The 25,485-nt window shown below is 34.9% G+C and overlaps 5 protein-coding genes and 3 non-coding genes across 11 annotated transcripts in view; 3 read left to right on the top strand and 5 right to left on the bottom strand.

The window, feature by feature from the left end:
- The window catches only part of LOC107022037 (LEC14B protein-like), a 9,763-nt gene extending 6,857 nt beyond the window's left edge, over positions 1 to 2,906 (top strand). Inside the window, exons 7-11 of one of the 2 annotated variants that reach the window (XM_027917761.1) lie at positions 646 to 821; positions 1,334 to 1,492; positions 1,608 to 1,668; positions 2,139 to 2,377; positions 2,569 to 2,815. In XM_027917761.1, coding sequence (XP_027773562.1) covers positions 646 to 821; positions 1,334 to 1,492; positions 1,608 to 1,668; positions 2,139 to 2,330 — 588 coding nt within the window. In that variant the 3' untranslated portion in view covers positions 2,331 to 2,377; positions 2,569 to 2,815. Of the gene's footprint in view, positions 1 to 645; positions 822 to 1,333; positions 1,493 to 1,607; positions 1,669 to 2,138 lie in introns of both variants that reach the window. The other variant, XM_015222749.2, reaches the window with a different exon arrangement.
- A 1,349-nt stretch (positions 2,907 to 4,255) lies between these two features.
- On the top strand, positions 4,256 to 5,810 carry LOC107022042 (probable receptor-like protein kinase At5g20050). Its single transcript, XM_015222757.2, has one exon. It carries the CDS (start codon positions 4,331 to 4,333, stop codon positions 5,666 to 5,668), a length of 1,338 nt encoding a protein of 445 aa, XP_015078243.1. The 5' UTR covers positions 4,256 to 4,330; the 3' UTR covers positions 5,669 to 5,810.
- Positions 5,811 to 7,522: 1,712 nt separating this feature from the next.
- Positions 7,523 to 7,604, top strand: TRNAS-UGA. Its single transcript has one exon. It is a non-coding gene; the product is annotated as a tRNA-Ser (tRNA).
- Positions 7,605 to 8,116: 512 nt separating this feature from the next.
- Positions 8,117 to 8,198, bottom strand: TRNAS-UGA. Its single transcript has one exon. It is a non-coding gene; the product is annotated as a tRNA-Ser (tRNA).
- A 1,054-nt stretch (positions 8,199 to 9,252) lies between these two features.
- On the bottom strand, positions 9,253 to 9,334 carry TRNAS-UGA. The gene has a single exon. It is a non-coding gene; the product is annotated as a tRNA-Ser (tRNA).
- An 889-nt stretch (positions 9,335 to 10,223) lies between these two features.
- On the bottom strand, positions 10,224 to 16,605 carry LOC107022020 (putative E3 ubiquitin-protein ligase RF298). 2 transcript variants are annotated; one of them, XM_027917632.1, is made up of 5 exons: positions 16,390 to 16,605; positions 14,394 to 14,436; positions 13,791 to 13,919; positions 11,842 to 13,712; positions 10,224 to 10,985 (listed from the first exon to the last, which is right to left on the bottom strand). In XM_027917632.1, exons 3-5 carry the CDS (start codon positions 13,861 to 13,863, stop codon positions 10,479 to 10,481), a joined length of 2,451 nt encoding a protein of 816 aa, XP_027773433.1. In that variant the 5' UTR covers positions 13,864 to 13,919; positions 14,394 to 14,436; positions 16,390 to 16,605; the 3' UTR covers positions 10,224 to 10,478. The 2 variants fall into 2 exon arrangements, with proteins under 2 accessions (XP_027773433.1, XP_015078209.1); XM_015222723.2 differs by having other exon boundaries at positions 11,842 to 13,919.
- Positions 16,606 to 18,314: 1,709 nt separating this feature from the next.
- On the bottom strand, positions 18,315 to 20,070 carry LOC107022046 (probable galacturonosyltransferase-like 4). The gene is made up of 2 exons (XM_015222765.2): positions 19,767 to 20,070; positions 18,315 to 19,291 (listed from the first exon to the last, which is right to left on the bottom strand). The coding sequence occupies exons 1-2, from the start codon at positions 20,005 to 20,007 to the stop codon at positions 18,474 to 18,476; spliced, it is 1,059 nt and encodes a 352-aa protein (XP_015078251.1). The 5' UTR covers positions 20,008 to 20,070; the 3' UTR covers positions 18,315 to 18,473.
- A 503-nt stretch (positions 20,071 to 20,573) lies between these two features.
- Positions 20,574 to 25,256, bottom strand: LOC107022032 (probable acyl-activating enzyme 1, peroxisomal). Of its 2 annotated transcripts, none has more exons than XM_015222743.2 (2): positions 24,856 to 25,256; positions 20,574 to 22,275 (listed from the first exon to the last, which is right to left on the bottom strand). In XM_015222743.2, exons 1-2 carry the CDS (start codon positions 25,051 to 25,053, stop codon positions 20,827 to 20,829), a joined length of 1,647 nt encoding a protein of 548 aa, XP_015078229.1. In that variant the 5' UTR covers positions 25,054 to 25,256; the 3' UTR covers positions 20,574 to 20,826. The 2 variants fall into 2 exon arrangements, with proteins under 2 accessions (XP_015078229.1, XP_027773434.1); XM_027917633.1 differs by having other exon boundaries at positions 24,911 to 25,043.
- Positions 25,257 to 25,485: the final 229 nt, after the last annotated feature.

Raw genomic sequence — 25,485 nt, forward strand, 5'->3', positions numbered from 1 at the left:
GGGGGGGGGGGGGGGTTGTGGAATAATCATTGCGGCTCTGAGTGATTTAAGGCCGAGGAACTGATGCTAAATCTTCTCATATTCTGCTGATTGGTATCTTGATTCATTTTGTGTAACACTTGACCTTTGTATGAAGGTTTGGAGGTCCATGATTAGGGTAGAAGAATGGTAGGTAGTCGAGTGTTGTCGTACTTTTATGTAGGAGAGGCAGGGGGCTAGTCTCCTTTTTCATCTTCTCCTAATTTGGTATTTGCAAATCGCATGGTATCTCACTCTTCATTTGTACTGTTACCAGCTGCTTCATTTGCTTTGTTTATCTTGCAATATTGTTATCGTTATTTTTCTTTCAATCCTGCTTTGATTACACTTATTTTGAACCGAGGGTCTATTGGAAACATTTTTTCTACTCCACAAAGGTAGGGATAAATTCTGTGTACGCCTTACCCTCCCCAGACCCCACTTGTGGGATTACATTGCATATGTTGTTTTTCGTAACAAAATGCAGAGCTATTCTTGATCCTCCAAGGACCAAATAATTTGAGTCTGGATGAATTGATATATGTACATGTATGCCTCCATGATATTAATTTATTTCATGAGTTCAGATCTTTTTTTTAGGAGTAACGAGGTTGTTGCTCTGTCTAGGTCTGGGATAGACGTTGTTTTAGGGCCAAAGAAAAGCCAGCCGGAGTCTTGATGGGACACCTAGAAGGCGTTACGTTCCTTGATAGTCGGGGGGATGGTCGTTATTTCATTTCTAACAGTAAAGATCAGTCCATCAAGCTCTGGGATATCCGCAAAATGTCTTCTCATGCTGCTCGGTATGCTTATTCTCTCGCTATGCATCTCCTCTATGATTCTTCTTCGTGATGGTCTATGTCTACTATTTTTGGTTTACTTATAAGATTAGGGGGGGTATGAACCTAGTAAAATACATGAGATCCAATGAGCTTTATTATTAATACATGAAGCAGATTGAATTCACGAAAACCAGCTAAGTTGCTCGGCCTCTTTACTTTTGGTGTCGCACCAGTGTTGACATGACATGGGTGTGGGATCCATACTGGATTTGGTCAACTGATTTTGGGTACTTTGACCGAAATCAACTTCTTATCTACTGTTTTTTTACTTGCGCTGCTTTTTTTTTTTAAGACTGTTTTTCCTTGAGCTGAGGGTCTATCGGAAACATCCTCTCTACCTCCCAAGGTAGGGGTAAGGTCTGCATACACAAGGTCCTTCCAAACCCCGCTTGTGGGGATTACATTGGATATGTTGTTGTTTCACTTTCTTACTTATATGACTAAACGAGACACACACACTTTGTTGTTTTCAGCAATATCTGGTTCAGGAATTATGAGTGGGACTATAGATGGATGGACTACCCTGCTCAAGCTAGAGACGTGAAGCACCCTTATGATCAGTCAATATCCACTTATAAGGGTCATTCTGTCTTGCGTACTCTAATTCGCTGCTACTTCTCACCAGAATATAGGTTAGTGCTAGAAAATATGCTGCATTGACTCTCCGTTTCTCGTCTATGACAACTTTCAATTACCCTTATTTTAGCATAATACGGACTTAAATATTTCTTATGTTATGTTTTACAGCACTGGGCAGAGATACATTTACACAGGATCCCATGATGCCTGCGTATACATCTATGATTTGGTAAGTATGAGGCTATACATCAACTTATTTATCTCTAAAAAGGAATTTCTTACGAGATCACCCCTTTCATCGACGGAGGGATTGTATAATTCGAGCCATTCTAGAGTAGGATGATTTCCGGCCAATCCTTAAACCTTTTTCTTGTCTAAATGATATCCTAGGATATTTAATGAAACTTGAGTGATTTTGTGGTTAGAAAGAGTAGTTTAATGATTTTTTGCAATTATACTATAAAGGGTCATTTCCTACGCGGTGTGGGATAGACAAGGATATCCCACCTTCTATATGGGATAACTAATTCCATCATTTTAGTGTGATAATATAATCCTAGGACTAATTAATACCTATAGCTAAACTCGGGAAAATTATCCTGCATTTTATCTCGGGATTATTATCCTTATCCCCCCATACCAAACGACAAGGATTCTTCTTATTAATACGTGTTACGTAACGATGCTCTTGGTTTCTAGGTAACTGGAGAGCAAGTCGCGAAATTGCAGCACCACCGGTCGACCATTAGAGATTGTAGCTGGCACCCTACTTATCCAATGCTTGTTAGCTCTTCTTGGGATGGAGATGTTGTCAAATGGGAATTCCCTGGAAATGGTGAAGCACCACTCCCTCCAAAAAGGAAGCAGATCAGAAGAAGGCATTTCTTTTAAATGCTATCTGCCCTCGGAGATTTCTCGGTTATCAAAGAAAAAACACGGTAAGAACTTCACGATGTTACACCAACATGTATAGTAACTGTGTGGAACGCGAATTTTAGCTGAAACATGATCGATATTTTGATTTACATATATTGTACATAAATAAAGGCGAACATGTACATTGCATTTTGTAAATAGTACTCGGATCGTTTGGGAATCGTGTGATCTGTATGCATGGCTCGTACTGCAGGATAAGCGGAAGAAAATGTAAGGTCGTGCATTAGCACTTCTGTAAGAAAAGGGATGTGCTAAGACGCAACGACTTCTTACATACAAATAAATTGAAGCTCAAATAAAAGTATGAATTCATGTAGCTTGACTTGATGGTACCTTCTGTTCCGAATTCAGGATTTAAATCTGATGGTATTAGACTATACGGTTTTTTTAGCATTGTATATATCGTGATTTATTGAAAATTTAGAGAGTATTTGCACGTATATGTATGGTGTGAAGTAAAAGTATTGTGTTCAGATGAATTTGATTTGTTGCGTGAGAGTTGAATTTACAAACTCTTATGTATGACTAAAATACATTTTAAGGTAATAAAATATCAATATTTTGAATATATGTACTATGTATCTTGAAGTTTATATAAATAATTCTTGTTCTATTTCCTTGACTAATTCATATTCTTATAAATAGAAAAAAGAAATGTTGATACGATTGAATACTTTATGATTAAAAAAAAAGTTGAAATATTCTTAAGATTTGTTATTACTGATTAGTCAATAACCATAGTACATGTCGACTGATAAAAGAATTGAGGAAGTCAATGGAAAGAGAAGAAAATTGTACATATAATAAACTAAATTTAGATTCCATTTACTAGCATCTAATGTCATGGTAAGTAGTCTACGTTTTTAACTAGAGATCTCAAGTTTGACTGTTCGATTCTTACCTTTCATATTGAACGTTTTACCCCAAAAATTGAATTTCGTTATTACTAACATCTACTGTGTTGTCCTAGAATTTAATACGTGTAAAGTTCAGTTCCTAGCTCACCTTTGCAATGATTCGGTGGTAAGTCTTTCTTCATTCTTAATTATAAGTCCATGATTCGAGCTCTGAGAATAGAAACGCCTTTGATATTGCTCGCTTTACCCTCAAATGTGGGACTTCGCGGTACGAATCAAAGTTATTCGCACACCAAATACCATATGAAAAAGACATTAATTTAAAAGAGTAAGTACCTCTTCATTCTTAAATAAAGATCTCAAATTTAAACCTCGGAAAATGAGTCACCTTTAATAATAATTACTACTTTACCCCCAAAAATAAGATTTTACTATGCTGATTTGGATTAGTCAACCCCAAAACGAAAGTCATGTGGAAAAGTAATAGTAGGTAAACATCTTCAAATCATGTAAAGATCGAGTGATAAGTTCTCTTTCATCCTTAACTAAAGATCTCATATTCAAACCCAAAATATAAATTCCTCAAAAATACGAGATTTTACAACGCGAATTTAAATTAGTCAACCCCAGAACATACTCAATACTAAATAGGAAAAAAAAAGAAGAAAAAACAGGACATTAATGTAGAAGAGTAATAGTGGGTGAACAACTTCAAATCAGGTCTAGATCAGGCGGTAAGTTCTCCTCCATCCTTGACTAAACGTATCAAGTTCGAGCCCTGAATACAAATTCAAATTAGTCAGAGACCTCTGTTTACTAAGCGTATCAGGTTCGAACCCTGAATACGAATTTAAATTAGTCAGCCCTCGATAGAAAACAATAAAAGTAAAGTGAAGACATTAATGTAGAAGAGTAATAGTTGGTGAACATATTCAAACCGTGTAGAGAACACCTTCAAAACAATTTAATAGTTTATCAAGTGGCTTTAGAAAAAAAAAAATTACAGATAGTGACTTATGGGACCAGAAATAAACTTCATAGTTTTGTCTTATATTTTTGAATTTTTAGTTTGATTTCAATTTTTATGATGATGAATTGATGGAGGACAAAAAAGCTTATTCCTTAGCTATTTCACTTGTGATATTATTGATCACACTAATCGTTATCGCACGTATAACGTTGAAATATTCCGAGGCATTTTTCCTTATTTTCGGAGCTGATATCGCGTTGATTATTGGTGTTTTAGCTGGTGTTTTGATAAGAAGGAAGTTAAACAACAGGAAGTTATTGTTAGAAAATCAGTTAGACTCTGATGGACGCGAGCTGAGGATCGAGTATAGTTTCCTAAGGAAAGTAGCTGGTGTTCCAACAAGATTTAAGCTTAAAGAGCTCGAAGAAGCAACCGATAACTTTGGATCGTTGATAGGTCGTGGATCATCAGCTTGTGTTTTCAAAGGTGTGCTTAGTGATGGTGCATCAGTAGCTGTTAAAAGGATCGATGGAGAAGAGCGTGGCGATAAGGAATTCAAATCAGAAGTTGCAGCTATTGCTAGTGTTCAACATGTGAATCTTGTACGTTTACTTGGATATTGTAGTGTTCCTCCATCAGGACCTCGATTTTTAGTTTACGAGTATATAGTTAATGGATCACTTGATAATTGGATTTTTCGAAAGAGGGGAATTCGTGGGTGTTTGTCGTTGGATTTGAGGTGTAGAGTTAGTCTAGATGTGGCTAAAGCACTTTCGTATTTGCATCATGATTGTAGATCGTGTATTTTACATCTCGATGTAAAGCCTGAGAATATACTTCTAGACGAGAATCATCGTGCTATTCTAGCTGATTTCGGGTTGTCTAAGTTGATGGGGAAAGATGAGAGTAGAGTTGTTACAACGATTAGAGGTACTCGAGGGTATTTAGCCCCCGAGTGGCTCTTGGAGAACGGGATTTCTGAGAAAAGTGATGTTTATAGCTACGGAATGGTGTTATTGGAGTTGATTGGAGGGAGGAGAAACATTACTTTAGCTGAAAATGGAAAGAGTACTAATTCAAAGAGTAAGTTCAGTTACTTCCCTAAAATTGTGAGTGAGAAATTGGAGCAGGGGAAGATCATGGAAGTCGTGGACGAGAGGCTCGTCCACGAAGCAGCTACAGGAGGTGTAGCTGTTGAAATGCAAGTGAAAAGATTGGCGTGTGTGGCGTTGTCTTGCATCCAAGAACGGCCTAGTCTTAGGCCAACAATGGCACGAGTCGTGGAAATGTTAGAAGGTCGTGTGCTAGTAGAAGCGCCTACACAAACGACAATGATGATCCTCGATCTATTGGACGAGGGTGTTGATCATCATCCCGGGTTACCTAGGGTTGCTGCCGCCATGGCAAGATCTACTGATACTAATTCGCTTCGCTCTTATACAATGTCTATCCTCTCAGGGAGGTAGTATCTATGTATAAGGGATTTCGTTTGCTTTCTGTCAAATTTTTCGATATCAATAGGTTGATTGTTTCTCGATCGATTACTTGAATTCAAATGTAAGAATTTGCTTTTGTTTACACCAAAATATATAGGTCTATATATCTTTTTACTTCTTTTAGTTTTGATTGCTTTTTTTGGGATATTGCATCTAATGAGGATGCAATATTCTTATTTACTTTTTCCAATCGATATACATAGATTATTCATGGATTATACTAGTTAAAAAGGCATATATGTTCAAATTAATTAGAGTTGACTTGAGTAACACTCCCACCCTCACCCCCACACACGGTAAGAAAAGTAGAGTGTGGACAAGATAATATAGGGACTCAATAACGGGTAAAATAATAATTTGGTAGGTCTAATACTATTATATTTTGTTACATGTCTACTTTTACTCTTTAATATTAGAGACACGTTCAAGATTTGAGCTTTATGAATTCAAGAGTCCGGATCTAAAGGGTGAAAAATGTTAACAAAAATTTCAAAATGATATATGAAATTTCTTTTTAACCAAAACGGCAAATTCTCTCACAAAATAGCGATTTTGTCCGTTGGAAAAAGTAAAATCGCTGCAATAGCAGCGATTTGTTAAATTTGATTTTTTTAAAAAAAAATTAAAAAAATTAAAACCAAATGAGCGATTTCCAAAATAAAATTTTCTTTAATTATTTTTTTAAAATTATTTTTTGCTTCTTTTTTTTAAAAAAAGTTTAAATCAATTTTTTTTAAAAAATCAAATCGCTAAAACAGATTTTGATTTAAAATCGCTGCCTTGGTAGCGATTTGATTTTAAAAAACAAATAAAAAAAATTAATTAAAAATCGCTGCGATTTGATTTTAAAAAATAAAAAAAAATTGATTTAAACTTTTTTTTTAAAAAAAAAGAAGCAAAAAATAATTTTAAAAAAAATTGAACTAAAGTATATTAAAAATTTTATTTAAAAAATTAAATTTAACAAATCGATGCTATAGCAGCGATTTTACTTTTTCCGGCGGAAAAAATCGCTACTTAGTGAGCGATTTTGCCGTTTTGATTAAAAAAAATTTTCATATACCATTTTTAAATTTTTATTAACATTTTTCACCTTTTACGCTCCGAACTCATGAATTCAACCTTTAAGATTCTTAGCATTAAACAGATTAAAGTGATGTATTAAGGCCTACTATTTGTTGTTACTTTAAGTGAACTACCCTCGAAAGTAATGGATTCGGATAAATCCGTCACTAAATAGTTTTTTCCACCCCTACCTATAGTGGTATTATTTTTTTATGACTTCGGCAACTAAAATTCTCATTTGGATCTGGCATCCAAATGTGCATTGTCATCCATCATCTTCACTCTATCAAACATGACCTGCTCAATTTAATGCACAAGCAAAAATATTTAAGTCACCTAGTTCAATATACTAATCAAACTTATCTTTTTATTTTTATTCAGATCGAATATAAAAGACCAAATCGAACCTATTTTTATGATTTTTTAGTATAGTTTTGGATTTTATTTTTTTTAAAAAAAGAATTAACTAAAATGGAATAAATAACTATATTTCGTTTTGGTTGTACTAACATGCTTGCAAGTTTATTCTTGTTGACTTGTGGCATTATGCATTTCTAAAAAGTAATGAGTATTTGAATTACGACATCTCATCAAATATGTAATATTATATTATTATTGGGTATTATTTCAGTCATCGCTACTACTCATTCTTTTCAGTTATTATTTTTCATCATTTGATTAAATGTATTAGTTGATTATATTACTTTATTAAAAAAATGAATTAATAATTATCACTAAATAATGATTAAGCAACAAAATGTCGATATGTCCGAGTGGTTAAGGAGACAGACTTGAAATCTGTTGGGCTTCGCCCGCGCAGGTTCGAACCCTGCTGTCGACGATTTTTTTATTTTTTTCCCTATTTTTTCGACAGTATGTCGACGTTACCCTTATCTTGGAGGTAGAGAAACTAATTCCGATATATAGCTCAAGCTTAAAATGACATGATTGTATTGTTGACTTCTACATGCATCGTCCAATAAAGTGAGGTGTGGGGAGGGGATTGTGTATGTCGATGTTACCCTTGTCTTGGAGGTAGAGAAACTGATTCCGATATATAGCTCAAGCTTAAAATGACATGATTGTATTGTTGACTTCTACATGCATCGTCCAATAAAGTGAGATGTGGGGAGGGGATTGTGTATGTCGATGTTACCTTTATTATGAGAGGTAGAGAAACTGATTCCGCTTTTCCCTTGGCTTAAAGAAAATAATAGGAATAAAGAAGTCAAAGGCCAAATACTAAACAATATGAAAAAAGAATAGTAACTACATCAAAATAATAAGGTGAAAATAGTAATAGAAATCGAAGAAACAAGTAAAACGTCGAAAAGTAGGGGAAAAAATAAGCATCGTCGACAGCAGGGTTCGAACCTGCGCGGGCGAAGCCCAACAGATTTCAAGTCTGTCTCCTTAACCACTCGGACATATCGACATTTTGTTGCTTAAGTTTATTTATTTTAAAATTATACTTATAATGCTCTACTATAAAAATAATATTGTTGGTAAATATTTGTCAACATGTAATGTTTGAACTTAATCAACCAATTTAACCAAATATAGAAGAAAGGTGATGAACATTATTCTTCACGTAATTGGTAAAATTGTTGTCATGTGATCAGGAAGTCACTAGTTTGAGTTATCAATAGTTGTTTGCAGAAATGGGTTCCTTACTGTATCCCGCGCATAGCTGAAGCTTAGTAAATTAGGTTACCTTTTTTTGGTAAATGAAAAAAGTCGTGGAAAAGAGTTTTGCTTGATACTAATGATTCCAGATTCTCCCGCCTTTCTAAGGCAACTAATTATACTTATTTAGTCCATCCTTAACGATAGTCGCTACTAACTACTTCATTACTAAGATCCAAAATTTGATTTATTGTGTTTATTAGACAATAGAGTGATTTTACTAGCCAAAATTATAATATGTATTACACGAGTAATCTTCATGAGGCCCATATATTGTTTTTAGGACATAACACATCCAACAAACTTTACTAAGATCTTAGTAGAAGGTTGAGATGTTTGTAATGAGGAACTTTTATCTCATGAAGATTGTCAATATTCTTCCAATTGAACACCTTTCATGCTCGTGAAAAGAGACGAATGTAGCTTTTTTACTATGAACTTCTCTAAATCTAGGTTTTTCGACATGAAATAGAAATATATTGACTCATATCAAAATTTGTGTTCATAATCCCAACATGCAATGAGTAAATAACGAAAATCTTAAAAGTAACACCCAAATCCACCTCTCTACTAGTTGAAATCAAAACATCCGCTAAATTAGATTGTAGAAATCGATTTTAATAGATGGATGCATCTAGAAGGTTGATTTAAGCTTGAGCTACACATAAAACGTCAGGTTGGATCATACTAACCTATTTATTATCTATTTATTGTACCCAATGACGGAAACACCTTTCTATAACGATGCATTTAATAATAAGCTTCACGAAAAACATCGATTATGTAGGAAAAAAAATAACCATCGTCGACAGCAGGGTTCGAACCTGCGCGGGCGAAGCCCAACAGATTTCAAGTCTGTCTCCTTAACCACTCGGACATATCGACCTGTTGAAGCCTATTTTTGCATTTTAATTTAATATTTAATACCCTCTGGAAAAAAATTTCCGCGAGCGCGATTTGAGGAGTAGTGTGTATGTACACGTATATTATCATTAACTTGTGGAGATGAAGAGATCGTTTCCGAAAGATCCTCGTCTCAAAAAAGCAAAATTGAAGCAATCATATATATATATATTAAGTAAAGAAGCCAAGATAAATAATATGAAAAGCATTACATTTCTAAAAAAAATAAAAAAATTTCATTTCTTACGGTCCCGACTTATCATTTACATCAACTACAATTGACGTAATTCTCGTTACAAAGGCCTTTTACTTGGTATATACGATTAAATAATGATTTCATAACTCTTAAACATTACACGTTGACTTAAAGGGTGTACGCAAAAAAACTTTAATAAGCAATTTGATATCAACATTTAAAGAAGCAAAAGAATGGACAGTTTACTATGAAAGGGAAAAAAATGAAACGATCAAGAAATAGCTTTTTAAAGTAAAACATTTTCATGAAAGCTATTTACTATGAAAGGAAAATATTTTTTCATAATGTATATTTTGAAAAAAAACAAGTCATTTCCTAATATTAGATTGCCAAAATAAACACCAACGAATAAATTTCCAATATAATAAGATAAAAAATATTTTACAACAGCATACTTAGACTAATCGCAGAAATGGCATCGAGGGTGATATGTACACAAACACCTTAATCCTCCTACCTTGTGACGGTAGAGGGATCGACCCTCAGCTCAAGCAAAACGTATAAAAAATAGTGTGAAAAGGAAATCAAGTAGAAATAATGAAAACAAGAGTAACAACATGTTTTATAATAACCAAAGCAAAGCAAAAATAATATGTACTAATAGCACTAGGAAACTGGAATCAGCAAGCAAAAAGAAACCATTATACAAAAGACATTGAACCAAGTTCTCTTGTTAAGTACAAGAAGGTCTAACACTTGATACTTGAACTTTTTTACTAAAAATTTACAATCTTGTAATACTACCTGTCTATACCTTTTTGTATCAACTATTTCAGCTAAGGTAAGATGTGAAGGCCAAAAAAGGGGACAATATGAAACGATAAGTTGTCTTGTCTGTCCCTTGACATCATTGTTAAGATGATTCTGGTGTTAGCTTCTAGATGAACGAGCAAATTGAACGTTAATGCGCTTCTTAATTGGCGTCCTACAAGAAGGACAGTCATTCATTCCTTGCTTTTCGTGAAGCACGCTGCACTGTGCACAAAGAACCTGATGAGCGCATGGGAGGAAAACCACTGTCATTTCCTCACTCAAACACATAACACACTCCCTCTCGATTTCCACACTAGCAGAGCCAAGATTTTCCTCGAAGACTGCCAAGCTCTTTGTGAGTTTAGGAGATTGAGGCCTCGTGTGGTTGATACCTCTTCTGAGAGCTTCTATTTTTGAACCTTCAGACTGAAATCTTAATAGAGAGATTTCACTTTCAAGCTTCTTGATATCTTCTTTGCATTTTTGCATGTTTCTCTCTGTCGTTTCTCTAATATTATCCTCCTCCATTTTACTCTGAACTCCCCGTTTCTCCCTTTCAGCTTTAAGGGAATCAGCCTGCTGAAGAACCCTTCGTTTCTCCCTCTCCTCCTGCTCCAACAGAACCTGCGATTCATGTTTTTTATAGTGCAAGTTGAAAGCATGCAGCACAGTATGGTAAAAATCACTTGAAATTGAATTAAATCATTTCAAATAAAACCCTACCAAGTTTCTTCTTATGTGATAGCTTATACAAGAAGAACATCAAATTGCAAATAAATTATCAAAAGCCAAACTGCTTGATACATGCGAGAGCAACTATTACCGGAAGTTATAAGTAAATCAGCAGACAACAACACACCCTGTATAATCCCACAAGTGGGGTCTGGGAAGGGTTGTACACAGACCCTACCCCTACCTTTGTGGGGTAGAGAAGTTGTTTATGATAGACCCTCAGATCAAGAAAATTAATAATACTTCGAATTGTAAATCAGCAGACGTTCTACTAGATTTTGAACAAAAGGTATGTCATATATACTACTCCCTCCGTTTCAATTTGTTTCCTGATTTTGACTGGGCACGAAATTTAAGAAAGTAAGAGAACTTTTGAATTTTGAGATCTTAAATTAAAAAATATATAGAATGTACCAAAATATCCTTTAAGCTTGAGGTCTTGTGAAAAATTTAAGAAAGTAAGATTTAAGACTTGAGGTCTTGTGAAAAATTTAAGAAAGTAAGAGAACTTTTGAATTTTGAGATCTTAAATTAAAAATATATAGAATGTACCAAAATATCCTTTAATCTTGAGGTCTTGTGAAAAATTGAAATTAAAAAGTTACCGAAAAAGGAAAGAGGCATTCTTTTTGGAACATACTAAAAAGAAAGTAAAACAAACAAATTGAAACGGCGGGGGTAACAATATTTGTTAAGAGTTACAACCTCAATCAAGCAGGCAAATAAATTTATTCATACAAAAGCATACCTTCAACTGGTTCTGGCGCGTTTTGGCTCTCTCTAGTTCCTGCTCAAAATGAACTGCTTCTCGTTTCAGGGTTGAGAAATTATGCTGCAGAGAGCCCTTCTCCATCTCCCATGCTTGACAATTCTTCAGCATCTCCTGCTCCCTCGCAACTGCTTGGTGGAAGTTTGTAGCAGACTCCAGGGCAGCCAGCGTCGCAGCATCCATCTCCTTCTTTAGTGAAACATTCTCCTCCTTAAGTCGGTGAAGAGTAGAGTCAGCCATCTTACTCTGGCCACTGGCATTTGACAACGCATACTCCATTTCAGAAAGCCTCTTCATGTTGTTTTCTTCCACCATTTGCTTTTCCTTCTGCAATTTCTCGGCCTCTTCTTTCTCTTGCTTCAGCATTTTAAGCTCCACCTGGTCCTTGCCAAGCCTCCGAGCAGCCTGCATAACCTTCTCATTGGCCCAATCAGTCCACCCTTGGAGCTCTTTCTGCAGTGTTTGTATACGGGCAATTCGCAACAAAACAATTTTGTCTTTCTCATTTTGTGGGACATATTTCCCCAAAGACTCATCGTATGGGATACCAGCATAATAGTCTAGAACTTTAGGAGGGGCAGGAGTGCTGCCTGGGGTATTTGAGGAAGACTTGGGGTCCGGAGTCAGTGATACAGAAATATTTGTGTTTACAGCAGGCAATGCACAAACAGTATCTTGGGTCGCTGGCACACTAGCCGTTTCACTTGAAGGTGCAATGGAGGGGGAGGTGCTTAAACTATGAGAACTGGCTACTTCTAAAGGGACATTGCATTTAACTGTAGTAGTTACCTTAGAGTTAGTACTCTTCATTGCGAGACCAGAAGAACAAGATTCAGAGTTCAGCGTCTTGTCCAAAACCATACTGCTCCAGGTGGTGAGTTTTGCTTTAAAGGAACCCTTACCCATACGACCTTTATAGCTTTTCTCAAAATGAAATGTCTTTTGTCTAAGCATATCTTTCTTGGAGATCATAGAAGACCCCCTTCTCCCAGTTCCACTTTTTTCTTCTAAAATTGCTGCTTTCGTGATAGACAGTACACTCTCTCCGCTAACCCCTGCAGAGTTGCTCTTCGCTGCTGGAAAACGAGCTGAACTTCTGTTTGCTGTAATGTCCACTCCATGAAGATGTGAGTATATAGAATTAGACAATAGAGCGACTGGATCATCACAAGGAATTTCAGACTGCAAACCTTTAGCAATTGGCATTGAAGGTTTTGACAATTGTAGTTTATCCAGGCCCAATTGACTCACTACAAAAGCCTCCTTTGGTTGGGCAGGTTTTGAACCAGATGAGCTTTTTCTCGGACTTCCCAAACTGCATGAGTCAACCGAGAGATCTCTTTCTATGGAACATGCATGTAACAGGTTCAAATCACATATTAACAGACACCACATTGCTTCTGCCACAGTAAAATCTGGCTTAACCTCCCTCAGCACACATATCATCTCCAACATCGTGTACTCTACCAGGCTATTCAAATCCTCAAATATGAGATACGTCGAAGTATCCAATTCTTTTTCCCTGCTTAGTAAAGCCAAGGCACCATCCACGATAGTTGAGACAGCATCCTTGCTACCATGATAAAGACCACTCCTCAAAAGGACCCGTTCAGCTGTTTCCTCACTATATCCACATTCAACAATCCTCTTGATTGCGCTCTGAAAAGTTGCGGACAAGTTATGAAATAAAAGTTCCATTAGCTGACACGCTATTGTATCATCCCAGTCGGCTTGTTGTAAAGTTTCAACTCCTTGTTTCTCATTGGACTGATGACACCTGCCCTCAAGTGAACTGGCCTCGTTAGGGGTGCTTAAGAGTTTTTCTTCTAATAGCTCATACCTTGGGAATTCTGTAAGGGACAGAACAGGTGTATCAATAGGAACGTCTAGAGGAAACTCAGATAAGAACTTCCTCTTGTTCCTACTACCTTTTTCCTGGGCTGAAATCACCAATGACTTCTCATTGGCACCATCACTGCTGTTATGATCACCTACATTCATTATCTTGTCAATGATAATGAAATGTTCTGCACAAATCCTATTGCTCGTATCTTTATCTGCAGTTCCAGAAGTTGCAGCGAAAGACCATTCAGAAATAATGTGGTAGGCGCAGGGGAAACAAACAAAAAAAGAAAATGTAGCAGCAACAAGATAAAGACTATAGAATAATAGACATCAACAGCTCAGGTCCCGACAAGTTGGGGTTGGCTAGATGAATCACCACATCTTCATTTAAGCTCATTTCATAACAAATAAGACAGAGAGAGAAAACAAAGAGATAGATTTTTGCATTGACTGAACAATACTAGATTATCAAAATACAACTACACCTCATCCCAAAATTAGTGGAGGTCTACAAAATCCTCTATATTCATTCTGCTATTTCAACACTCAACATTTGCTCTTTTAAGACAAACTACGGGTTATCTATTTTAAAGATTCTCATCAGATGATCTGATTCTAGAAAAAAATAACAATAACGAGAAAAAAAAAAACTTGTTCAGAAACAAATAAATGAAGAACAGGCATACCTCTGTAACACAGTACAGGTGAAGCTGCCAAAGAAACAATTTTCTGCAACAAAAAGCTCAAAATAATCAGAGGGGAAAATACCATAACTCAAGAATGTGCAAATAAGGCAACAAATCAAGCAGCAGTGAACCAACAAGCAAACCAAATATAAAACCTAATAAACCCTCACATCAAAATCTAGCACAGAACCCAATAAAGATCCACTACTTAGAAACCCAAAGTAACTTAGCTGAGAAATACAATCAAGGAACAAGAGGAAAATGGCCACAGTGAAATAAAATGAAAAGGAAAAAAAAGATTTTTCATACACCAATGTAAGACAAAGCTAGATACAGCAAAAATTCAATCTATAATAAAAAGGGTATCCAAAGAATACATTCTTTTGCGTATTTTCTGGTATCCTTCAATCATTTTAACAAGAACATAATTCCAAAATAATAACCTTTAATCAAAAGACAGTCACAAAGATATTCCAAAAGGAAAATTCCAAATGAGGTAAATTCTATTTCTTTTTGCTCTTGGTAGGCTATAGAGTGCAGAATACTGGTGCGTCTTTGCTATGCTTGACCATCAGTGCGGTTTGGAATCGTGGGGGATTGTGGGTTAACTTAACCCTCTGTTTTTGATTTTCTTTAACCAGGGTTAGGTCATTGTATCTCTCCATTGATTTATGAATTTTCTTTTTATTACATATGAAATCGCGATCACTAAATGGAGGGGTAAGATGGTTGGAATCCTTTTTTCCCTAAAATTAAGAACTTGACAGGAAATGTATCACCGTTCATAGGAAACTTATCCAACACAAATGTGAATTATTCGGGCTAGTATAAAGAGCATTTTACCTTCCATATTTAGCCTTCTCGGTGCACATCAATATTATTATCACTTAACTATATGATGCTAATCTCAGTGTTTTTTAGGCATTGCTGATTAGTCAAGTCACCCTTTTCTTCTTCCAACTTATTTTAATAAGTTACTACAATAATAGCTTGAAGTTCAAAAGTTCACGTCGAATCATAGTGTATGAGTTTTTAATGTTAATTATTGTATATGATGGGATGGATGAAATCCTTCTTCCCTTAGCTAGAGGTATCGTATTTGTGACTCTGGAATAAAAAATCTCTCGTAGAGCCATAATAGCCAACATTTTGATTTTATCTCCACTTACTCACCTCATTGTCCTACACATTTATAGTCCATGCCAATTAATTTCACAAAATTCATGCCTGAATAAGATCAATTACATTTCATCTTCACTAGCACCAAAGCCAGCATCCTACATAGAAAAAAGGGCAGCCCAATGCATTAAGCTCCCGCTATGCACCAGGTCCAAGAAAACGCGGGAGCATAACGGTCTATTGCATGCAGAATTACCTTGCATTCCTGCAAGAGGCTGTTTGCACAGCTCGAAATGTAACCTCCAAGTCACATGCAGAGAAACTTTACCAATTACGTTAAGACTCCCCTTCTAAACCCAGCATCCTATGTATCTTCTTAATCATCATTCTTTATACACTACTCAAAATTATCTACTGAACTGAAAGTTCTCAAAACAAGCATACCTCTATTACACAGTACAAGTGAAAATTTCAACGAATCAAATTTTCAGCAACAAGAAAAGCTCAAAACAATCAAAGGGGAAAACATCCATAAATGATGAATCTACAAATAAGGCATCCAAGAAACAAATCAAACATTAAACCCACTAAAACCCTCAGCTCAAAATCTTTCACAGAACCCAATAAAAAATCCAAAACCCAAAGTTACTCGGCGTAGAAATACAATCAAACAACAGCAAAAATGGCCACAATGAAGTAAAATGCCCAAAAAAACAACATTTCTCATAAACCCATGTAAGAACAAAGCTAGATACAGCATAAATTCAATCTAAAATCAAAAAGGGTATCCAAGAAAACACATTTTTCTGCATGTTTTGTGGTGTTCCCCCACCCCCACACACCCACAAAAACAACTTTAATCAGAAAGATCACTCACAGAGATGTTGTTCCTAACGAAAATCGCAAATGGGGTGAATTCTTTTCTACTTCTTTTGCTGTTTGAGAGGCTATTGAGTGCAGAATACTGTGTATCAGTGTATATTTGGCTCTTTTGCTATGCTCCTCTAATAGTGCGGCTTGGAGTCGCAATGGAACTGTGGGTTAGCCGACTTTAACCAAGGTTAGGTCATTTCTGTTTCTTCCTTAAAATGAAAATTAAAAAACTAAGTTCGATACATTAAGTTCTTTAGAAATTCTTTTTATTTCATAAGATATCACGGTTGTTAAAAAAGGGTAGAGTATAGTTAGAATTCTTCTATTTTGAACCCCAAGAATTATGAACTCTTTGATCATGATATGAATTAGGTAAATTTACTAATCGATCTAATTGATATCATTATAAAAATAAAATAGGTGTGCTTGAGTCGAAAATAATAATTATTTTTTTAATCTCGCGCCCTTTATTCTCCATCTTCATGCCCCCCCCCCCTTCTCTTATTCTCCATCTTCATGCCCCCCCCCCTTTAATCCGTCTTCATTATCTAGATATTTTTCACTAACTTCACGCTAATTTGACTTATATTAACACAGAAAAATTGATCATATTAATGTGATTCACTAAAAACAGATAATTCCTCAATTCAAATTTTACAATGATTCAAAAAATTTGAAACTTTGCTCTCTGTACATCCGTCAGTTCGATTCGATTTTATGTATTATCGATCGATGTTAAATAAATTTAACCAATAAAAAAATCGAGAAGACATCTTTATCGATTTTCATGACTTATATTTTTCATCTACATAAAATATTCGATTTGTTTCTGTTTATGTTATATCGTCCCTATTTGAAGAGTTAAAAGCTTTTTCAAATATGTTTCAAAAATATTTTATGACTTATATATAAATTTCTAATAAGTAAATTGTATTCCAAAGAACTTGAAGATCCATGTTTTCAATTAATAAAGTCTTTAGTGCATCGACAATGTGAGTGATCTCTATTTTTAGTACATTTTAACATTTTTAAGATGTATTTATATAATTTGTATCGTAAGAATTAAGTTTAGTTGAACCTGTTGCACCCCTAAATATGTTGGCTACACTATATCGATTTAAGAAAGGTTAATTTGAATTCTGTTGAATTGGACAATCATTTTTAACACAAGACTTGTATTTGTATGCACCAAATCACTAAAAATTTCAACAAGTGTTAAATTAAGAATCCCATAATTTTAGAAGTTTGTACAATTGTTCTTCAGTAGTAACAAGAACATAAATATTGAACCGTTCAGGTTAAAGTTTTGAATCTGCTTCTTCGATCAGCATGCTTCTTCCTCGAAGGAATGCCTTGAGGAACGATAAAGATCGTAAGGAGTCCATAGATGATCAATAGTACATGAAGGAAGCATCAAACTCTCATCAATCAGCCATTTAGTTTCTTTATGCCTGAATTCATAATTAAAATGGTATATTTTGATCCTCGTACAATCTGCATCCCAGTTCTCATAGATATTATCACCAAGTATCTCTAATTTTTGAGTAATTTTGACTCTCATATTCTGAACTCGTTAGATAAATAAATAAAGGAAGCATCAAACTCTCATCAATCCGCCGTCCACTTTATTTATGCCTAAATTCATAATTAAATTGGTATATTTAATCTGAACCCCAATTCTTATAGATATATCACCATGTATCCCTAATTTTAGAGGTAAATTTTGTATTTACAGTGTGAGTTCATCGATAATGTGGGTGATCTTATATATATACATATATACACATTTTAATATTTCTATGATGTATTTACATAATTCATATCAAAAGAAATAAGTTTAGTTGCACCCGTTACACCCCTCTAGATTTATTACCTAAGTCATATCTATTTTAAGAAGGTTAATTTAAGTTCAATTGAATCGGACAATCATTTTTAACACAAGATCACTAAAAATTTCAATAAATATTAAATTATGAACCCCATAATTTTAAAAGTTCATACAATTTGTTCTTCAATAGTAACAAGAACATAAAATATTAAACCGTTCAGGTTAAAATTCAGAATCTGCTTCTTCTGTAGTAGCATGCATTATTCCTCGAATGAATGCCTCGATGAACGATAGAGATCGTAAGGAGCCCATAAATGATCAACAGTACATGGTTTTCTTGAATCCAATCTTAACCATGGTTTACCTTTACCACTCCAATGTAATAAACTAATAGGACCAGGATGCAAACTCCTACATTTTCCTTCAATATTATCACCACCTAATCCATGTTGATTCCATCTATGATCAACAGGGGTAATATCCCCAGCTAGGGTTAACAAAAAAGGTGGTAAAGAACCTAAGTGATATATCCTTTTTTGCTTTTGTATAACCATCCAATCTTCAACTTTTTGTGTGTAATTTCCACATCTCCATTTATCAACATCAACAATCATAACACCTGTATTAAAATAACATGGTTTTCTACCATTAAATGTTTTAGGTAATTCAGAATCATCCCAAAATGTGTCTGTGAAATAAGTTGTGAAATTTGCTTGACAATATTCAGGAGCAGCTAATACTTTGTCACCAAGATCAACTTGCCATAATTTAACAATGTCATCAACAATGACTATGTCAGAATCAAGATAAATAACGCGTTTTACGTCTATTGGAATTAAATCAGGCAAATAAATTCTTGCATAATTTAACGGTTGATCTAAAGCTTGACGAATCGACTTTGAAATTAGGCCACGGACCCTGTGGACATCAAATTTGTAGAGCTTGAAGTTGAGGTAAGGGAAAGTGGACTTAATGCTAGAAAATACCACAGGTTCATGTCTTACACATAAAAAGTGAAACATGACATCTTCTGGACATGTTGAATGTTGTAGGATGGATAATACTGCAGCCATGGTACCTATATATACGAGACATAATATAATTAAGTAATTATATAATAACGTAGTCACAAAACATATGCCTACGGCATAAAGAATCTCAAGTTCAAATATATTTACATGTTTGAGTACATATGAAAATGAAAGATATTTTAGTTATATACACTGATAACAACAAAAAAAAATATCGCTCAAAAATAATTAGCAATGAATGACTATTGTCGGTTTGTCGTTAAACAACAAAAATCCACCACTTATATTATTTTATTTACTATGAAACATCAAAAAATCATATTAAATTTCAAGATATTTAGTGACAAATTAGCAACGAATCGTATAGCTAGCTCCTACTCTCTTTTTTGGTAGTGCGCGCTAGTGACCTATTAAGTAGGCCCACACATGGAAGACATTTAAACATACAATATTTTAAAGTAACTAAAATGTACTAATTTCAAAGTTTTTAATTGTGATGGTCATACATTTCAACAACAATACCTCTCAAATAATTAGCATCAAGAGTCATGGCCACATGAATACGGTCCGCAGCGGACGAACCACAATCCCTCCCATTGCGAAAAGCAGGCGCTTCCCGAAAGACGGGAACATGTAGGAAAGTTGGTTTCAAGATAACGCCAACGCGGGTGGTGGTGGTGGTGGTGGTGATGAAGGAAATTTGATTGATAATTAGTAGAAAGAAAAACAGGAGGCCAAGGAGATGAGAAGTCCAAAAGGCCATCCTGCAACATGCATTTAGAATAGTGCATTAGGAAAAAGGAAGTTGAAGCAGCCATTGGAGGCTAGGTTAAGAGAAGGTTTAGGAGAGGTTATAAATGATTGATTCATAAAAAATAAAGGATAAAGTTTGGTAAGATTGTGAGGGAGAGAATTCTATTTTGTTAATAACCTATGACTAATCTTATATTATCCTTTAAGAAAATGTAGTAGTAATTAATTAGTAACTCACTTTCATTGATTAACTAGATTCAATGATTACTTTTGAGGGGCTAATCTTTCTTTTCCATAATTATAGCAACCTATCAATTTCTCTTATCTAAACATAATTTTTTTCTATTTGTAGCACTCTTTATGATCATCATCGTCCACCATTATCAACTATTGATCCGTCTCCTTTTATCATTATCGACTAATATAACCTACCAATTAGCATCACTTCAGTCAATTATCACAATCAAATATCGTCATCACTAGTCAGTATATACAATCATCACTATTACAACACCGTCAATTAATTATCACGTATCGACAATCACATCAGTCATCACCATATATCGTCAACCATCATTATCATTCACCATTATATATATATTAAAAGAAAACTAATGATTCATTCCCACAACATAAATGTGATTCAATAAAATAAAACATAGATCAATCAATCTACAACAACATATTCAATGTGGGATCGGAAGAGGGTAGAGTATACACAGAAGTTACCCCAACCTCGTAGAGATAGAGATGTTGTTTCTGATCGACCCTCAACGCCTTGCCAGACTTTTTATCAGTCTATCCACAATACAACACAGAAAATTACAAATTATAGTTTGCTAGCTGGCTTTGTAATACTCCCCATAGCTTTGGCCCTCTGTCTCAAAACAAATTTTTGTGTCTTTCCTGTAGATGTTTTGGGCAAATCATCAAAAATTACTGTTTTCGGAGCCATGTAATGTGGTAAACGATCACGACAATACTTTATGATTTCATCCATAGTTGCATTGTTACCATCCTTTAGTTTTACAAAGGCACAAGGTGTCTCACCCCAGTAATCATCTGGTCTTCCTACTACAGCAGCGTCGAGAATAGATGGATGGCTGAATAGTACCGACTCCACCTCAATTGTACTAATGTTTTCTCCACCGGATATAATGATGTCCTTAGCACGATCCTTCAATTCGATGTAACCATCTGGATGCTTCACAGCCAAGTCCCCAGTTCGAAACCAACCCCCTTTAAAAGCTTCTTCTGTAGCTTTGGCATTCTTCAAGTACCCATTCATCACAACATTTCCTCTAAACATCACCTCTCCCATTGTTTTTGCATCAGGTAATACGCTCTTCATTGAAGCTGGGTCCTTCACATCTACTTCCTCCATACCTATATGATGCAACCCTTGACGAGCCTTGATCTTCGCCTGCTCATCACGTGACAAAGAACTCCATTCAGGTTTCCAAGTGCAAACAGTTCCAGGACCATATGTTTCCGTTAGACCATACGAGTGTGTAACATTAAAACCAAGCTCATCCATCATAAATAATACTTGAGGAGGAGGTGGCGCACCACCGGTCATCACTGCCACTTTCCTCGAAAGTGGCCTACGGATACTAGGAGGTGCGTGTATTATCATGTTTAAAACTGTAGGTGCACCACCCATGTGACTCACTTGGTGCCTATCTATGCTTGTAAAAATTCCTTCAGCAGTAACATTTCTAAGACAAATATTTGTGCCACCTTGTGCTGCCACGGCCCATGTAAGGCACCATCCGTTGCAATGAAACATCGGAACAGTCCATAAGTAGACGGGCATTGAAGGCATTTCATTGAGAAGAACAGCTGACAGAGAATTAAGATATGCTCCTCTATGACTATACACGACACCCTTTGGACTCGACGTTGTACCTGAAGTATAATTCAGGGAAATGGGATCCCACTCATCATTTGGCCATACTACCTCAAAATTAGGCCTTCCCATAGCTAAAAAGGGCTCGTATTCCATAATAGGAGAATTCGATGGGCGTTTGTCACAGTCGGGGATTAGGATTAGATGAGGCAACTTAATATTTTCTTTCGAAAGAATCTGTAAGGCCCCGTTAGCAACATCAAGAAACTGGTAATCTACAAGTATGACTTTTGCCTCTGAATGTTTGAGTAAAACTGAGACCATTGCTGAATCATGACGAATATTGAGAGTACAAAGAACTGCCCCAGCCATAGGTACCGCAAAGTGTAGCTCATATATTGCAGGAATATTTGGAGCCAAGACAGCAACCTGCTTATAATACGAAGAAAAAAAGAAAAACTATGAGCAACATGAGTATGAAAATGCACAGTTCAAAACGAGAAGTTGTTTATTTCTTAGAAAGCATACGACAATAACAACATATCCAGTGTAATCCCACAAATCGAGTCATCTTAGAAAGCATACGACAACAACAACATATCCGTGTGATCCCACAAATCGATTCGGGGTGGGGAATGTACGAAAATCTTACCCCGGACTCCTCTTGGTCGTGGAGGTAGAGAGGGTTCAGCTCAAGTGCAGCAAATCAAAGGAAATATGGCAGTAGAGAAAACAAGTAAAAAAATACGGAAAATAGTATAGGGCATCCAACAAAAATCACAGTAACAACAACGAAATAATGTGGTAACTGATAAAAGTTGAAAACATCATTCTGTATATAATTACTACTTAAACCTACGTGTTTGTGAGTGGTTTAGCTTAGTGACTAACTATGAATAAGTAATTTAAACAGATTGATAAAGTTGTTGTCACGTGACCACGAGTTTACAAGTTTGAGCTGTTAAATCAATCGCTTAAAAAATTGTATGTTAAGGTTGTATATATGGTGAAAGCAACTCCAATGAAAACATACAATTTTTTTAAGCACCAAAGATGAAAGGAAGCATATATAGCTAATCGTTTGACATAGATTATGCGAATAGATGTTGAAAATTTATTATAAAAAATATGTGTTTTTCAAATGGGTATTTGGATGGGAGAGGATAACTAGTAGCGTATCCACATGTAATGAAATGTGGCCAGTTAAGCATCAAAAAATTATTTTCCGATACAAATCAAAATATATAGATCAAATAAGCAGAGGCAAGTTCACAACTTCAAAAATCAAATTTTCAAGTTTCTGTTGACACCCAATTTTGACCCTCCTCGATAATAATTAATCTAAACGATTTAGAATAATTAGTTTTTATAAAATTCAAATTATTTTTCAAGTTTTATTTAAATAGTTTTGTTAATTTTTAGATAATGTATACATTTTACAGGATTATGTATATAATTAATATATTTGATGATTATCAAAAGATTTTAGTTCTAGTAAAATATTTTAGACAACTAGCGTGGTTTAAATAATAACTTATTTTAGGCTAATTAGTTTATAACTAAAATAATTATTTTATTTTCGTTTAATTAATTCATATTATTAGTGAAATCCTTAATCCCAAACCCATTTAGAGATCAAATTTTGGGCCAATTAAAAAGAAATTACTCCCATCCCAATTCTCCCATATCATCTCTTCTTCCTTTTCTCTTCTTCTTCACGAAGAAACCCAGCGAATCTACTCCAGCATTGTGTCTCTCTTCCTCCCTTATCCTCCTCTCCGTACAAAGCCGTTTGGAGGATAGCCAGGTGTCTCAATCTTGTGCTTCATCCGTCCTTGGAACGAATCTCCTTGATATTCCGTTGGAGAGTCGTACTTTTTCCAGCTTTCAACCAGGAAATTCAAATTTCAAATTGAAATTCACCAATCGCTTCACTCCTTTCCCCCCCGAAAAGAAAGAAAACCTAAAAGTACAGCTCTTCTTCGCTGATTAAGGAGAGGAAGAATTCGGATCAGTGTGATTAGATGCTAACTATTATTCATTTGTTGAAATCTCTCCATGAGTCCTTATCACTTCTCCTTGCGTCTCGAGTTGATTCAAAATCCTATTCTCGTCTTGAGTCTACCCCCCTCGACAAGCTCCAAAACTGATATGCAGGTTGAGGTCGATAAATGTAATTTTGCAGGTCTCAAAAGGCCCAAAGAGGGCCATTGTATACACGGAAAGAATCGTTATATACAGGTCTAACAAGTCTTAAATGGGCAGCATACACAGAAATGAGTCTAAATACGTATCGTATACATCTTTGATGTATTTAAGCATGGGAAAGGAAGGAACATAGGGCTACAAGTCCCAACAGGCCCAAGATCCATTTTTGGGTCACTTTAGATTTAGGACAGCCTTAAATATTTGGGCCCAAATTTAATACTCTCTTCCTTTTAACTTTTTTGTATTATTTTGGACCAACTTGACTTATTTTATGGTTTAATTTAATTAAGTTTCCGAGATAGACCATTTCTTTATATATTTATTTTGTACAAGTCACTTAGCTTTTAGTTAGTCTTATCAATCATTTTAAGTCATTACTCTGATCTCCTCTTTTCCCTAAAATAATTCATTATAAAATGATAATAAGTAAATAAATTTTTTCCACCGTGATTTAGTCAAATCGTCGATCAAAAATTATTTTTAAGTTTTTTCTTGGTTTTTAGTGAAAATCAAGTGGCGACTCTGTTAACTTGAAAGATCAATTATTCTTAAATCATAAAATTAATAAATTTTTTTAAAACTTAGTCGCTATATATATTATATATTTTTAAGTGAAAATCGTTTCGACTTCAAAATCTATGTAAAAAATCTCAAATATCTATTTGTCCGTCAACTGAAACAAATATTCAAACAAAACTTCAAATTTCTAAAAATCAACTATATGATCAAACAATAGCATATAATTCGTAAAATTTCAACTTCAAAATCAATAGATCAAATGGGGATCGGAAGAGAACATACGACATCGCCACGAGAAATTCCAAGATGAGTAAAAGCAGAAGCAAGTTGTAAGCACCTTCGTCTTGTCTCCGCCCAAGTAAACTTAACATCGCCATAAACGATTGAAATTCTGTTGCTGTATACAACACCTGACCTTAACAAAAAACTTATTGGACTCAACGAAACGTAATTTGCAGAGCATCTAATCGTCCCCTCCATTTTTCAAATTTTCAAATTTCAAAATTTGACTTTTTAGAACACTCTAGAAGAAGAAGAAGATAGAAAAATCACAGAACACTCTAGAAGTAGAAGAAGTAGAAGATAGAAAAATGACAGAGATAAATAGAGTAATGATTATTTTAAATTTATAAAGCTTATGCTTTTAATATATGGAGCTAGTACTTTTTATAGTGAACCCATTATTATAAAAGGTTCCTATAGTAGCTGGTTTGGAAGTTAAATATATAATAAATATTTGAAAAAATTGTATAAGTATTTTCTCAATTAATGTTTGAAATTTTATAGGCATATTTATATTATATCAATATTATATTACCTTCAAACTTATATGAAAAATAATTTTCTATTCCTTTTTTATTTATGTGACACTATCTTTCAGGTCCAGCGCGTGTTGATAATTTTTCAATGATA

Source organism: Solanum pennellii, chromosome 6 (genome assembly GCF_001406875.1).
Source record: "Solanum pennellii chromosome 6, SPENNV200".
In the NCBI taxonomy this organism is placed as follows: Eukaryota; Viridiplantae; Streptophyta; class Magnoliopsida; order Solanales; family Solanaceae; genus Solanum; species Solanum pennellii.